The sequence below is a fragment of the Oncorhynchus masou genome, chromosome 15 (assembly GCF_036934945.1).
Source record: "Oncorhynchus masou masou isolate Uvic2021 chromosome 15, UVic_Omas_1.1, whole genome shotgun sequence".
In the NCBI taxonomy this organism is placed as follows: Eukaryota; Metazoa; Chordata; class Actinopteri; order Salmoniformes; family Salmonidae; genus Oncorhynchus; species Oncorhynchus masou.
The window spans coordinates 17,505,511-17,522,749 of NC_088226.1; the positions used below are offsets into that span (position 1 = coordinate 17,505,511).

General features: G+C 44.9%; 1 protein-coding gene across 1 annotated transcript; it reads left to right on the forward strand.

Annotated features, from left to right (window-relative positions):
* The first annotated feature begins 544 nt into the window (after positions 1–544).
* Positions 545–4,075, forward strand: LOC135555793 (gastrula zinc finger protein XlCGF57.1-like). The gene is made up of 2 exons (XM_064988528.1): positions 545–898; positions 2,040–4,075. Exon 2 carries the CDS (start codon positions 2,214–2,216, stop codon positions 3,741–3,743), a length of 1,530 nt encoding a protein of 509 aa, XP_064844600.1. The 5' UTR covers positions 545–898; positions 2,040–2,213; the 3' UTR covers positions 3,744–4,075.
* The last annotated feature ends 13,164 nt before the right edge of the window (positions 4,076–17,239 follow it).

The window sequence follows — 17,239 nt, forward strand, 5'->3', positions numbered from 1 at the left end:
AGTGGGGTCTTAGTGCTTGTCTTCTCAGCAGGGATGTGTGCAGACATTTAAGGCTGGTCCAGGTGATAAAAAAAAGAAGCTGCATCAGATTCTGACTCAAGTCAGGGACCCAGTTATTAGTACCAACTCTAATGTCTATGTAATGTAAACATGTGGTCATGTGTTGCTTTTATTTACCATGGGTATATATACACACCTGGAGAGTGAAAATGTCATTTGAACAATAAATAGTGGAGTGAAGTAGAAATAGAGAGAAGTACTGCAACACAAAGTGCAAGTTAGACACTATTGAACTACTGCTATACTTTGAGTTTATGTCAAGTTACATGAATAGTTCAAATATGTTATACATACGTTATTGGAAAAAATAAAATCAAAGACGTTCCTCTACAGTTCAGTTACTGTCTATATGTCTGTAACTGTGTTTTTGCAAGCACTAGCCTGGCCTATGATGTAGCCTGGACGTTTTACAAGAGTGGTCTCTGACAGGGCTGGTCATTGACAATACTCTGATTGATTTACAACTGCGTTTACGAGCCGAGTCCATAGATCAGTGGAGAGAATGATACAATGTTGCGAGTCCCACCGATTGATCGCAATATATGAAGCGAGATGAACGCATGCTGCGCGCGCATTTCCATCAGACGACGGAAGTGCACAGCAGAAACATCGGGGAAAGCGTCAAGGGAGTGAAAACGAAGCAGAATTAGTCAATGAGAGAGAGGGGGAGAGGGAGGAGAGGAAAGAGGGAGTAAGGAAAAGAAAGGAGAAAGCAATACGGAGGCTGCAGAGTTGCTTGGTCGAGGTGGACGTGGCGGGTCCGGTTCAGTTTGAAGCCAAGCAACTTTGGCGACAGCGAGCCGAAGCCTAAAAAAGCCATGAATCGGAGAAACCGCAGGTAGCTATTGCTAGCTGTTTTTTTATACTGATTTCCTTCTTTTTCCACCACTTTCTCATATGCCAGTGTGTGAATGTGCATGGCCCAACACAGGTTTCGTAATTCGACACAATTTATTTAGTTTAGCGACACTTGCCTAGTACTACCTGCAAGGGTTCAGGATGCACGCTCAAAGTGAATTAAAAAAGTAGCTAGTAACAGTACAGTATAGCCGCCTCACTTTCCTTCCTAGCTACATGTCATCGAGCTAGTTAGACGCATCTGTAAAGCTAGCTATCTAGCTAGCAGCATCGACGTTAGCGATAAACAAGATGGCCACTGGCTAGCTAGTTAGCTAGAAATGGCATCTTGCCCTGTCTTTGTACGATGGTAGTCAGCTGGTAAACTGAAATATGCATTTTTAAAATTATGCAAAGAGTTGGCTGGTGAAAAAAATCCCCTCTCCGAAAAGTTTGTGCTGGTTGTAAGCGCTTCATATGTCACCCAATAGCTTGCATATTGCCATCCTCAACCAACTGGGTGAGAGGAAAAAATCACCGCCAGATTCTTGCAGCCAACTAGTGCATTATGTGCGTGGCTGGTTTGTCATTCTGCCTAGTTGGTCAGAACATGCAGGTATTGCATGAACACTCTTGTTGAGGTTTACACTAAAGTCCTTAATTTTGGTGCCATGTGATATTTAGATTTCAAGGCGAGTTATTGTATAGTCATCGAATTGACGAGCATGAATGTTGTGAACTTAGAAGTAGCCAAAACTATTTCAGGACGTTTGGCTGCCAACTTCTCACCAGCCATCATTAAAACTTTTCGAGATACAAAATACAAAACAGTTCTCGAAGTTTGCACATCTCTATTGTCATTGAACATCTGTGTGTTTTCTCATACATATAGCTTGCTTGTCACTAGTTATTGTGAGTCTGTGTAGTTATCTTTTTAGTATTATGTGTGCTTGTTTTATTTGTAATAATAAGCCAATGTTATTATGAGTTGACAGACCTGTTATTTTTGTATTACTTTCCCTACTAGGCCTATCAGTTACATTACCCCTGCTATATTCTAATTGAAGTGAGGCCTGTAGAAGACAATGGGTTATATTTTTTTAACTGAATTATTTCATATCCCTTGTCGTCTTTCATTCCAGGGGCTTCAAAGATAGGTTTTGCTCCTAACCCAAGGAAGAAGGCTTGGCATCAGAACAAGCTGTACTGTCAGAGGGACACTCAAGTGGACCAAGGCTCTTTTCTGGGCAAAGTAGTGCTATTCTTTGATCCATTACTGGACTAACTGGAGACGGGTGCATAAGGACTCTGCAGCCATGGCAGAGTTAGAGACAGAGTGCATTACGCTAGGACTTGACACGCTGCATGCATCAGAGTGTGGCTCGCCACCGCTGGATCCACTTCGGCCTGAGTGCACCTCGCCAACCCTCCACCTGCTCTCGTCCGACTGCAGTACGCCCACACTCGGCACGCTAGCGGCAGAGATCGCAGAGCCCATGATCATGCTGCCCTGCGTGAAGACTGAGCCCGCAGACGACCTGGACCCCATCCGCACCGTGGACCTGTCAGAGATCCAGCCACTGAGCACAGCGGAGTTGGGCCACGAACAGATCAAGATGGAGATCAGTGGGTTGGACTACATCAAGTCTGAGCACCATGTCCACGACCTCCACTGCTTCCACAGCTCTGAGTACGAGAGCGACTCGTATTCTATGAAGTCTCACTACGAGCCCAGCCTGGTGTTCGACTACATCACCCACGTGTCCGACAGCCTGGACTACATCAGGTCGGAGCAGCACGCTGACCTGCAGTGTTATTACACCACCGAGCTCGGGGCCATCAAGACTGAGTACGAGCCCAACCTGATGTCCAGCCACATCAAGACAGAAATGAGCCTAGAGTCTATCCACATGGCCGAGCTCCGGACCGAGCTAAACAAGCTCAGCCATGATGGGGTCATGGAAGGCCATAGACTGGACAACGAGTTCCCTGGCGCAGGAGGCCTCTACGAGCTGCAGTCTACCCATGCTGGCAAAGGCCCAGGGCACACAAGCACGAAAGGGCATAGCACAACCCCACGCAAACCTCGTAACCTCAGTGGGGAGAAGCCTTTCTCTTGCACCCAGTGTGGGAAGAATTTCAGCACTCTGGGGAACCTCAAAACACACCAGCGCATTCACACAGGAGAGAGGCCGTATACCTGCTCGCAGTGCGGCAAGAGCTTCGGCCAGGCAGGGAACCTGAAGAGGCACCAGCTCATTCACACGGGTCAGAAACCCTACATCTGTGCCCACTGCCCCAAGGGCTTCACCAAAGCAGATGACCTCCGCTCACACCAGCGGCTACACACCGGCGAGAAGCCCTTCTGTTGCCTTCAGTGTGGGAAGAGCTTTGGGCAGTCCAAGGAGCTCAAAGCCCACCAGCTAAGCCACACCGGAGAGAGGCCTTTCTGCTGCCAACACTGTGGGAAGAGCTTCACCAAGGAAATGAGCTACCACAACCACCTGCAGATTCACACCGGTGAGAAACCGTACTGCTGCTCTCAGTGCGGGAAGACATTCAGCAACTCGGGGGTCCTCAAAACACACGAGAAGATACATTCCGGGGTGAGGCCATTCGGCTGCACACAGTGTGGTAAGAGCTTTGGCCGTTTGGGACATCTTAAAGCACACCAGCAAATCCACACTGGGGAGAGACCTTTCGCCTGCCTCCAGTGTGGGAAGAACTTCAGCCAGTCAGGCCATCTCAAAGCACACGAGCAAATTCACAAAAGAGAGAGATCAGACATGAGCAGCAGCAGCAGCAGCAGTGGTGGCAGCAGCAGCCGCAGTACTGATAGTAGCTAAATACCTTTAACCTCTTAAGTATTATTCCTTTTTTTATATAAATACTATATATATATATATGTTTTTCCTTACACTTTTCTTACGTTTTTCATACCTTTTGTGCTTTTTGAGTTATGTTCTTTGGGGGTCAACTTGACTGATTTGCTATTATGCAAATGTCTGTATGTTGGGATCAGTGAAGTTACTGAGGGACTTATAGAAAACTTTATCTCGTCTGATCTGTGTTGTAGTGAGTGCCATTCCAGTTTCTTTCCTCCAGAAAAATCACTTATTGATAACATGTAATTCCTAAAACCATGTACTGGAATTCATTATTAAAGAAACTAATGCAACACCAAATCTCTCCTTTCTTTTGTCTCATCCTGTATTATGATCCTGAATTATGATATTGTCTACCGGAGTGGCAAATGACTCTCTTTACTAGAACATTGGTAACAGGTCAGGACTGAATGTTGCACCCTGAATGTTGTACCACAATTGCACACTACTGTATCGCCACTATACTCATTAGAAATAAAGTGTACAGAGCTGAGAAAGTAGTATAGATACTGGTAGCACTGTAGTAAAATGGGTACTGTAGTATTTTGATTGTAGAAAAGATGACTCCCACACACTCCCATATGTTGTTTGTGATCACCATCACCTCCCTTCTAGCAGAGGTGGGGAAAAGTACCCAATTTTCATACTTGAGTAAAAGTAAAGTTATCTTAGCAGAAAATGACTAAAGTGAACTTCGCCCAGTAAAATACTACTTGAGTAAAATATTTTGGGTTTTAAATATACTAATGTATCGAAAGTATATATTTCAAATTGCTCATTTTAAGCAAACCAGATGGCACAATTTCTGTTATCTTTTATATTTATGGATAATTAGAGGCACGCTCCAACACTGACATAATTTACAAACAAACCATGTGTGCTTCATGAGTCCGCAAGATCAGAAGCAGTAGGGATGATCAGGGATGTTCTCTTGATAAGTGTGAATTGGACCATTTTCCAGTCCTGCTAAGCATTCAAAATCTAATGAGTGTTTTTGGGTGTCAAGGAAAATGTATGGAGTAAAAAGTACCTTATTTTCTTTAGGAATGTGAAGTAAAAGCTGTCTAAAATATAGAGAAGTACAGATAACACATGACTTTGGTACTTTACACAACTGCCTGCTAGGTATGTGATTTCATGGTCGTTTTTACAATTCTTAGTTATAACATACTTTATTGCACACTCTAGTACTATGGCACTATAGACATGTTTGCTCTGAGATACAGAATGAAGATACCAGTAAGCACAGACAAGGTCATTTGATCATTTTAATCCTTCAACCACCAGCAGCACTGTTAGGTTCACAATATCATTGGAAGAATTTGAATGGACTTTTACGCACACAGTGGGGCAAAAAAAGTATGTAGTCAGCCACTAATTGTGCAAGTTCTCCCACTTAAAAAATGAGAGAGGCCTGTAATTTTCATCATAGGTACACTTCAACTATGACAGACAAAATGAGAAACAAAAATCCAGAAAATCACATTGTAGGATTTGTAATGAATTTATTTGCAAAATATGGTGGAAAATAAGTATTTGGTCAATAACAAAAGTTTATCTCAATACTCTGTCATTGCCAACAAAGGGTATATAACAGAGGTCAAACATTCTCTGTAAGTCTTCACAAGGTTTTCACACACTGTTGCTGCTATTTTGGCCCATTCCTCCATGCAGATCTCTAGAGCAGTGATGTTTTGGGGCTGTTGCTGGGCAACACGGACTTTCAACTCCCTCCAAAGATTTTCTATGGGGTTGAGATCTGGAGACTGGCTAGGGCACTCCAGGACCTTTAAATGCTTCTTACGAAGCCACTCCTTTGTTGCCTGGGCGGTGTGTTTGGGATCATTGTCATGCTGAAAGACCCAGCCACGTTTCATCTTCAATGCCCTTGCTGATGGAAGGAGGTTTTCACTCAAAATCTCATGATACATGGCCCCATTCATTCTTTCCTTTACAGGGATCAGTCGTCCTGGTCCCTTTGCAGAAAAACAGCCCCAAAGAATGATGTTTCCACCCCCATGCTTCACAGTAGGTATGGTGTTCTTTGGATGCAACTCAGCATTCTTTGTCCTCCAAACACGACAAGTTGAGTTTTTACCAAAAAGTTCTATTTTGGTTTCATCTGACCATTTGACATTCTCCCAATCTTCTTCTGGATCATCCAAATGCTCTCTAGTAAACTTCAGACGGGCCTGGACATGTACTGGCTTAAGCAGGGGGACACGTCTGGCACTGCAGGATTTGAGTCCCTGGCGGCATAGTGTGTTACTGATGGTAGGCTTTGTTACTTTGGTCCCATCTCTCTGCAGGTCATTCACTAGGTCCCCCCGTGTGGTTCTGGGATTTTTACTCACCGTTCTTCTGATCATTTAGACCCCACGGGGTGAGATCTTGCATGGAGCCCCAGATCGAGGGAGATTATCAGTGGTCTTGTATGTCTTCCATTTCCTAATAATTGCTCCAACAGTTGATTTCTTCAAACCAAGTGGCTTACCTATTGCAGATTCAGTCTTCCCAGCCTGGTGCAGGTCTACAGTTTTGTTTCTGGTGTCCTTTGACAGCTCTTTGGTCTTGGCCATAGTGGAGTTTGGAGTGTGACTGTTTGAGGTTGTGGACAGGTGTCTTTTATACTGATAACAAGTTCAAACAGGTGCCATTAATACAGGTAATGAGTGGAGGACAGGGGAGCCTCTTAAAGAAGAAGTTACAGGTCTGTGAGAGTACTTGTTTGTAGGTGACCAAATATTTATTTTCCACCATAATTTGCAAATAAATTCATTAAATATCCTACAATGTGATTTTCTGGATTTTCTTCTCATTTTGTCTGTCATAGTTGAAGTGTACCTATGCTGGCCTCTCATCTTTTTAAGTGGGAGAACTTGCACAATTGGTGGCTGACTAAATACTTTTTTGCCCCACTGTATATCACGCTTCCTGAGTATTATACCTTTATAATAGATTCACTAGAACTCACACTTATGTTTAAGATGTAACAGGTTTATCTTGAAAATGAATGGAATTAATTTTTTGTAGAGATAAAGAATAGCTTGATTAGTTAATTTAGATGGGTTGACCCTTGCCATGACTAGAACCTCATTCGGTGTGTGACTAGGTATGGCATGAGAACACCTCGCCATATCCTTTATCACCGATACCACCGTGGAGCTGCTACTGCTGCAACACAAACAGGAGAGAAGGTGAGTCACAAACCTATATCTTGTATTTTTCATGTTTAAAAATGGTTTCATTAACTATTTAATTTAAAATATTTTCCCACCACATTGATTCTCCTCTATCTACCATGGTCACTGTCTTGGTTGTGGTGGAGGAACTTCCACCGATGTTACTGCAAGACAAATAAGATTGCACCGCTACAGGACCTACAGCATTTAATCAATTTTAAGTCCACAAACAGTTTTCCCACTTCAGGTCCGGACTAGCCTCCCCATACTCCATCGTAGTGATCACAGTTGTGGTTCTGGTGGAGGATGACGACATTCTGCTGTTACTGCAAAACATATAAAAACAAAGTAAGTAAATTAAAGTACCACAGGGCTTCAGAACCTTCATTGCTGTAATGTTGCACCAGGTCAGCCCGGAGATTTCCCAACTGTTCCCCCAAGCAGGTGACCTGCATCTGATAAGTAGACATAGCAGAGTAATGTCTCTGTCTCAAAGAGGTTACCTTCCAGGGATGCTTTTTCTGTGACCAAAAGGAAAGGCAATGAGTTTAAAGCATATGGTATGGATACATCATGTGATTTCAGGTGGACAGCAATATATGTGAATGCAAAAAAAGTGTTATTTCTGTAATTTGCTGTATCACTCCACTCTAAAGTTATCTGATATATATATATATATATATATATATATATATATATATATATATATATATATATATATATATGACTGATTAAATATTTTGTTAATCAAATTATTTTATAAAAATGAATCATGTTAAAATATATTACATTACACAGAATGCATTTTAAACTTCATGCAATGTATTACTTCTGTATGACTCAATAAAAAATATATATTGATAGGAGTGGGAAAAAAGGTAATTGTGTTTTGATAAGCACGCCAAAGCACACCAAAGACAGCATTAACGATAGAATGCATATCTAGTTATTCAAGCGACGGTCTTTTAATCATTTTGAGTCATCACAAAAATCGGCCTTCTCACGAAAACATTTGTAGCATCTGACCTATTATGAGCTATTATGACCCCTCTATGGAAAAGGGAGACTCTCGCGAACATAATGTTTTCTCTATTTTGCTCTACGACCTTAACCCATACAAATTAATAGAAGTATGGAGGTAGTTTTGTGCCAACAAAAATGAGGGGTTAAATACGTGTAAAAAAGACACAAATGTTTCCTGAACTTTCTTATATCTCTTAAATATAGGACAGACACTTCAGAACCTTATTCCTTCTGATTTAATTTTTAACATTTATTAATGTGTTATTCAATGTGTTTCTATGGGCTGTAGAGGTAAAGGGCAAATTCTATATTTTTTCAAAGAATTGTTAAATGTATTTTTTTAATACCTAAAGCGGGCCTAAAATTCAAAGAGCTAAATGATCCATGGTATGACCATCTTAAAACAATTCCCCCCAACGGCTAAGACATTTAGTTAAGGGAGTATGTGAGGCACAGATGTTCACTTCACCTAGCCAAGTTCTGCTACGAGCAAACCAAACGTAGTATGCAGGTGCCTTTAGACACTGGCCGTGTCCAAAGTCTGACTTACCTACTACTTACTTAAACTGCATAATGTGTAGTTATTGTACTGAATACTATTTAGAACGTACTGTTTAGTAAAAAACAAATGCAGTTAACAACAAATATCAGCATACTCGGCTCATCCTACTGCAACGCGTCATCTAATGCGCAATTACGTTGATTCTCGCCATTCCTTCATTTTGGTACAGTTGGTCCCATCAGCTGATTAACAGCTGTTGTCAAACACACCTGGGTTTCAAAAGGCAAATATATTCCTCTATAGTATGCAGCGAATTCTACTAAATGAAAAGCCAAAATGAGTATGACTTCCTGGAATTTAATTCATACATTTTTGATATTTCACATGCTATAAAATGTCATTTTTTTGCATACCCCAAATGCCTACTATTTAAATTGCAGGTACGGGTATACAGCCATGGCCACATTGTTGGTGTTACCTTTATTTCGGCAGTTACCTGTATATACAGTGCATTCGGAAAGTACTCAGACACCTTCCATTTTTCTACATTTTGTTACGTTTACAGCCTTGTTCTAAAATGGAATAAAAAAATGTCCTCAACAATCTATACACTATACCCCATAATGACAAATTGAAAACAGGTTTTTAGATATTTTTGCAAATTGATTTAAAAAAATAATACTGAAATACTTCATTTACATATGTATTCAGACCCTTTGTATGAAACTCAAAATTAAGCTCAGGTGCATCCTGTTTCCATGGTGTCACGTTCTGACCATAGTTCTTTTGTGTTTTCTTTGTTTTAGTGTTGGTCAGGACGTGAGCTGAGTGGGCATTCTATGTTGTGTGTCTAGTTTTCCCATTTCTATGTTTGGCCTGATATGGTTCTCAATCAGAGGCAGGTGTTAGTCATTGTCTCTGATTGGGAACCATATTTAGGTAGCCTGTTTTGTGTTGGGTTTTGTGGGTGGTTATCTCGTGTCTTTGTGTCTATGCACCAGATAGGACTGTTTCGGTTTTTCACATTTGTTGTTTTGTATTTTGTAGTGTTCACGTTTATTGTGTTTATTAAACATGTTGAACACTAACCACGCTGCGCTTTGGTCCGATCCTTCGTCCACAGAAGAAAGCCGTTACAGAACCACCCAGAAACCAAGGACCAAGCGGCGTGGTAACAGGCAGCAGCAGCAGGAGAGGCAGCAGCAGCAGCAGCAGCAGAGGCAGCAGCAGCAGCAGGAGAGGCAGCAATATTTAGAGAAATGGACTTGGGAGGAGATTCTGGAAGGCAAAGGACCCTGGACTCAGCCAGGGGAATACCGACGCCCCAAAGCGGAGCTGGAGGCAGCGAAAGCAGAGAGGCGGCATTATGAGGAGCTAGCACGGCAGAGCGGCTGGAAGCCCGAAAAATGTATTGGGGGGGCACACAGGGAGTGTGGCAAAGCAAGGTAGGAGACCTGCGCCAACTTCCTGTGCTTACCGGAGAGCGAGAGAGACCGGGCAGGCATTGTGTTATGCTGTGGAGTGCACGGTGTCTCCAGTGCGGGTGCATAGCTCGGTGCGGTACATTCCAGCTCCTCGTATCGGCCGGGCTAGAGTGGGCATCGAGCGAGGTAAGGTTGGGCAGGATGGGTGCTCAAGAGCTCCAGTGCACCTGCACGGTTCGGTCTATCCAGTGCCACCTCCACGCACCAGCCCTCCGGTGGCAGCCCCTCGCACCAGGCTGTCTCTCCGTCCTTTGTCTACAGGTGCTCCCGCTTGTCCAGTGCTGGTAGAGCCTTCCTCCTCTCCAGCGCCGCCAGATTCTCCCGTCTCTCCAGAGCTGCTAGATTATCCCATCTGTCCAGAGCTGCTAGAGTCTCCCGCCTGTCCAGAGCTGCTAGAGCCTCCCACCTGTCCAGAGCTGCTAGAGTCTCCCGCCTGTCCAGAGCTGCTAGTCTCCCACCTGTCTAGAGCTGCTAGAGTCTCCCACCTGTCCAGAGCTGCTAGAGTCTCCCGCCTGTCCAGAGCTGCTAGAGTCTCCCGCCAGTCTGCAAGGAGCCGCCAGTCTGCAAGGAGCCGCCAGAGCCGCCAGTCAGCCAGGAGCAGCCAGAGCCGCCAGTCAGCCAGGAGCCGCCAGAGCCGCCAGTCAGCCAGGAGCCGCCAGTCAGCCAGGAGCCGCCAGAGCCGCCAGTCAGCCAGGATCCGCCAGAGCCGCCATTCAGGCAGGATCTGCCAGAGCCGCCACTCAGCCAGGATCTGCCAGAGCCGTCAGTCAGCCAGAAGCTGCCAGAGCCGTCAACCAGCCTGAGCTATCTCTCGGTCCTGAGCTACCTCGGTCCTGAGCTACCTCTCGGTCCTGAGCTACCCCTCAGTCCTGAGCTACCCCTCAGTCCTGAGCTACCCCTCAGTCCGGAGCTGCTCCTTAGTCCGGAGGAGTTTGTTTAGTCCAGTGGGACCCTTTAGTAGGGTTGCCAAACCGAGGTCAGCGACGAGGGTCGCCGTTCCTAGGAGGAGACTAAAGCGGACAAAGTCTAGGGTGGAGTGGGGTCCACGTCCTGCGCCAGAGCCGACACCGCGGACAGATGCCCACCCAGACCCTCCCCTATAGGTTCAGGTTTTGCGGCCGGAGTCCGCAACTTGGGGGGGAGGGGGGTACTGTCACGTTCTGACCATAGTTCTTTTGTGTTTTCTTTGTTTTAGTGTTGGTCAGGACGTGAGCTGATTGGGCATTCTATGTTTTGTGACTAGTTTTCCCATTTCTATGTTTGGCCTGATATGGTTCTCAATCAGAGGCAGGTGTTAGTCATTGTCTCTGATTGGGAACCATATTTAGGTAGCCTGTTTTGTGTTGGGTTTTGTGGGTGGTTGTCTTCTGTCTTTGTGTCTATGTAACAGATAGGACTGTTTCGGTTTTTCACATTTGTTGTTTTGTATTTTGTAGTGTTCATGTTAATTGTGTTAATTAAACATTTTGAACACTAACCACGCTGCGCTTTGGTCCGATCCTTCGTCCACAGAAGAAAGCCGTTACACATGGATCATCCTTGAGATGTTTCGACTACTTGATTGGAGTCCACCTGTGGTAAATTCAATTGATTGGACATGATTTGGAAAGGCACACACCTGTCTATATAAGGTCCCACAGTTGACAATACATGTCAGAGCAAAAGCCAAGCCACGAGGTCGAAGGAATTGTCCATAGAGCTTCAAGACAGGATTGTGTTGAGGCACAGATCTGGGTAAGAATACCAAAAAATGTCTGCAGCATTGAAGGTCCCCAAGAACACAGTGGCCTCCATCATTCTTAAATGGAAGAAGCTTGGAACCACAAAGAGTCGTCCTAGAGCTGGCTGCCTGGCCAAACTGAGCAATCGAGGGAGAAGGGCCTTGGTCAGGGAGGTGACCAAGTACCTGATGGCCACTCTGACAGAGCGTCAGAATTCCTCTGTGGAGATGGGAGAACCTTCCAGAATGACAACCATCTGTGCAGCACTCCACCAATCAGGCCTTTTTGGTAGAGTGGTTCAACGGAAACCATTCCTTAGTTAAAGGCACATGACAACCCACTTGGAATTTGCCAAAAGGCACCTAAAGGGCTGTCAGACTATGAGAAACAAGATTCTCTGTTCTGATGAAACCAAGATTGAACTCTTTGTCCTGAATGACAAGTGTCACTTTTGGAGGAAACCTGGCACCATCCCTATGGTGAAGCATGATTGTGGCAGTGACAGGCTGTGGAGATGTTTTGCAGCGGCAGGGACTGGGAGACTAGTCAGGATCGAGATCACTGCTTTAGCACACTCTGCTAACCCTGATGTCCTTGCCGTGTCTGAATCCTGGCTCAGGAAGGCCACCAAAAATTCGGAGATTTCCATACCCAACTATAACATTTTCCGTCAAGATAGAACTGCCAAAGGGGGAGGAGTTGCAGTCTACTGCAGGGATAGCCTGCAAAGTAATGTCATACTTTCCAGGTCCATACCCAAACAGTTCGAACTACTAATTTTGAAAATTACTCTCTCCAGAAATAAGTCTCTCACTGTTGCCTCCTGCTACCGACCCCCCTCAGCTCCCAGCTGTGCCCTGGACACCATTTGTGAATTGATCGCCCCCCCATCTAGCTTCAGAGTTTGTTCTGTTAGGTGACCTAAACTGGGATATGCTTAACATCCCGGCAGTCGTACAATCTAAGCTAGATTCCCTCAATCTCACACAAATCATCAAGGAACCCACCAGGTACAACCCTAAATCTGTAAACAAGGGCACCCTCATAGACGTCATCCTGACCAACTGGCCCTCCAAATACACCTCCGCTGTCTTCAACCAGGATCTCAGCGATCAGTGCCTCATTGCCTGTATCCGCTACGGAGCCGCAGTCAAACGACCACCCCTCATCACTGTCAAACGCTCCCTAAAACACTTCTGTGAGCAGGCCTTTCTAATCGACCTGGCCCGGGTATCCTGGAAGGACATTGACCTCATCCCGTCAGTTCAGGATGCCTGGTCATTCTTTAAAAGTAACTTCCTCACCATTTTAGATAAGCATGCTCCGTTCAAAAAAATGCAGAACTAAGAACAGATATAGCCCTTGGTTCACTCCAGACCTGACTGCCCTCGACCAGCACGAAAACATCCTGTGGCGGACTGCAATAGCATCGAATAGTCCCCGCGATATGCAACTGTTCAGGGAAGTCAGGAACCAATACACGCCGTCAGTCAGGAAAGCTGAGGCCAGCTTCTTCAGGCAGAAATTTGCATCCTGTAGCTCCAACTCCAAAAAGTTCTGGGACACTGTGAAGTCCATGGAGAACAAGAGCACCTCCTCCCAGCTGCCCACTGCACTGAGGCTAGGTAACACGGTTAAATCCATGATTATCGAAAACTTCAACAAGCATTTCTCAACGGCTGGCCATGCCTTCCGCCTGGCTACTCCAACCTCGGCCAACAGCTCCGCCCCCCCGCAGCTACTCGCCCAAGCCTCTCCAGGATCTCCTTTACCCAAATCCAGATAACAGATGTTCTGAAAGAGCTGCAAAACCTGGACCCGTAAAAATTAGCTGGGCTTGACAATCTGGATCCTCTATTTCTGAAACTATCCGCCGCCATTGTCGCAACCCCTATTACCAGCCTGTTCAACCTCTCTTTCATATTGTCTGAGATCCCCAAGGATTGGAAAGCTGCCGCAGTCATCCCCCTCTTCAAAGGGGGAGACACCCTGGACCCAAACTGCTACAGACCTATATCCATCCTGCCCTGCCTATCTAAGGTCTTTGAAAGCCAAGTCAACAAACAGGTCACTGACCATCTCGAATCCCACCGTACCTTCTCTGCTGTGCAATCTGGTTTCCGAGCCGGTCACGGGTGCACCTCAGCCACGCTCAAGGTACTAAACGATATCATAACCGCCATCGATAAAAGACAGTACTGTGCAGCCGTCTTCATCGATCTTGCCAAGGCTTTCGACTCTGTCAATCACCATATTCTTATCGGCAGACTCAGTAGCCTCGGTTTTTCTGATGACTGCCTTGCCTGGTTCACCAACTACTTTGCAGACAGAGTTCACTGTGTCAAATCGGAGGGCATGCTGCCCGGTCCTCTGGCAGTCTCTATGGGGGTGCCACAGGGTTCAATTCTCAGGCCGACTCTTTTCTCTGTATATATCAATGATGTTGCTCTTGCTGCGGGCGATTCCCTGATCCACCTCTATGCAGACGACACCATTCTATATACTTCCGGCCCGTCCTTGGACACTGTGCTATCTAACCTCCAAACAAGCTTCAATGCCATACAACACTCCTTCCGTGGCCTCCAACTGCTCTTAAACGCTAGTAAAACCAAATGCATGCTTTTCAACCGTTCGCTGCCTGCACCCGCACGCCTGACTGGCATCACCACCTTGGATGGTTCCGACCTTGAATATGTGGACATCTATAAGTACCTAGGTGTCTGGCTAGACTGTAAACTCTCCTTCCAGACTCATATCAAACATCTCCAATCGAAAATCAAATCTAGAGTCGGCTTTCTATTCCGCAACAAAGCCTCCTTCACTCACGCCGCCAAACTTACCCTAGTAAAACTGACTATCCTACCGATCCTCGACTTCGGCGATGTCATCTACAAAATTGCTTCCAACACTCTACTCAGCAAACTGGATGCAGTTTATCACAGTGCCATCCGTTTTGTCACTAAAGCACCTTATACCACCCACCACTGCGACATGTATGCTCTAGTCGGCTGGCCCTCACTACATATTCGTCGCCAGACCCACTGGCTCCAGGTCATCTACAAGTCCATGCTAGGTAAAGCTCCGCCTTATCTCAGTTCATTGGTCACGATGGCAACACCCACCCGTAGCACGCGCTCCAGCAGGTGTATCTCACTGATCATCCCTAAAGCCAACACCTCATTTGGCCGCCTTTCGTTCCAGTTCTCTGCTGCCTGTGACTTGAACGAATTGCAAAAATCGCTGAAGTTGGAGACTTTTATCTCCCTCACCAACTTCAAACATCTGCTATCTGAGCAGCTAACCGATCGCTGCAGCTGTACATAGTCTATCGGTAAATTGCCCACCCAATTTTACCTACCTCATCCCCATACTGTTTTTATTTATTTACTTTTCTGCTCTTTTGCACACCAATATCTCTACCTGTACATGACCATCTGATCATTTATCACTCCAGTGTTAATCTGCAAAATTTTAATTATACGCCTACCTCCTCCTGCCTTTTGCACACAATGTATATAGACTCCCTTTTTTTCTACTGTGTTATTGACTTGTTAATTGTTTACTCCATGTGTAACTCTGTGTTGTCTGTTTACACTGCTATGCTTTATCTTGGCCAGGTCGCAGTTGCAAATGAGAACTTGTTCTCAACTAGCCTACCTGGTTAAATAAAGGTGAAAAAAAAGAAAAAAGAAAAGATGAACGGCGCAAAGTACAAGAGGTCCTTGATGAAAAACCTGCTCAGGACCTCAGACTGGGGCGAAGGTTCACCTTCCAACAACACAATGACCATAAGCGCTCTGCCAAGGCAACGCAGGAGTTGCTTCGGGAAAGGTCTCTGAATGTCCTTGAGTGGCCCAGCCAGAGCCTGAACTTGAACCGAAACGAACATTTGGAGAGACCTGAAAATAGCTGTGCTACCATGCAACTTGACAGAGCTTGAGAGGAAAGAGAGAAACTCCCCAAATACAGGTGTGCCAAGCTTGTGTCATACCCAAGAAGTCTTGAGGCTGTAATCACTGCCAAAGGTGCTCCAACAAGAAAATACTGAGTAAAGGGTCTGAATACTTCTGTAATACATTTTTTTTAAATAAATTTGCAAAAATGTCTAAACTTGTTATTGCTTTGTTCGTATGGGGTATTGTATGTAGATAGATGAGAGAGAAAAAAACTATTTAATCAATTTTCAAATAAGGCACTGTATATGACAAGCTCTTGTACTTGAGAAACTGGGACTGGAGTTGATCTAGTGTCTGAACGTTACTACTGTGGAGCCTGAGCCAGCAGAGGGAGTGCTACTCCCCCTTACTGCATACAACTCATCAAATCGAATTGAGCTTTATTAGCATGTACATAGCACTTCAATAGATTTGAACATGTACGATAAAAGTAAACAAAATCATATGAGACCAACTGTATGTCATATTTTTCAGGGTCCTTTTCAGAAGCCATGGTTGTTATTATTATCAATAACCATAGATATAATATACAATCCAAAACATAACATCATGCACATCATCATATGCATATGATTTTATTAAAAGTGTTCAATGTCATGATAATAGGAGGTTTATTGAGATTTGTCCATAGTTTATATTTTATTAATACCTGCATGTGTTTACATGAATGTCCTGATGACATATGATCACATGGGAGACACATGGTTTGAAAACCTCCTTCTCCCTGAAGTCATCATGGGACAGTCCTGTGTTGTTGATGCACAGAAGAATAGTTCCTTTTAGATGGATGGCAGCCAGGAAATGAAAAGGTCATCGTCATGACTATACAAGCAATAAGGCCCAAGGGGGCATGGTGGTATTTTGTGAACATTTTTAAGTGGTGTTGCTTGGCATGACCTACACCTCAGTCTGAACAACAACTTTAATTACCAACACCCATATTCAAGATAAATCAATCAGATGTAATATGAATCCTTTCAACAGATTATCTGCTCTTTTGAAATATTCCTCATTATCATCAACTCTGGGTTTGTTGGGCCTGAAGGCATTTTCAGCTGTCTAGTCAAATCTTTGTAACAAGGCCCGTCTCTGCCACGACAGACCCAAAAGTTAAATCAGCAACAACTCAGTGCACATAACCCTAACCCAACAACACAGCGTACATTGAACACAATACTGCTATACCACACAAAAAAGGTTGAGCTGATGTACCTTTGCTTGGAGGTCAACAATGTTAGTATAGAAAGCAGAGGGAGCCTTACTCTCCAGAAACAGGTAGATTTTCATCTCCAAATCAGTGTTGGCTTTCTCCAGGGTGGCCACCTTTTTTCTGGTTCTGCATGGCGAACTTCCCACGGACACTGTTGTCCGCTGCTTCAGACATGGCCATGCCTCCTCCACCAAAGCCTCCTCCTTCACCCCCACGAAGCCGAATTCACCACCACCACCCCCACCACTAGCAGAGAAGGACCTGGACGCACCCCAGAGCCACCTGCACCTCCGTACTCACTGCCAGCCCTCATGCCACTGATGTAGCTGCCATCTTCCGTGCTGCCAAATCCAGACATGGAGAGGAGCTGATAGATGCT

Excerpts from the sequence above, each read along its gene's own strand:
- LOC135555793 (XM_064988528.1), top strand. The coding sequence starts at position 2,214 with ATGGCAGAGTTAGAGACAGAGTGCATTACGCTAGGACTTGACACGCTG.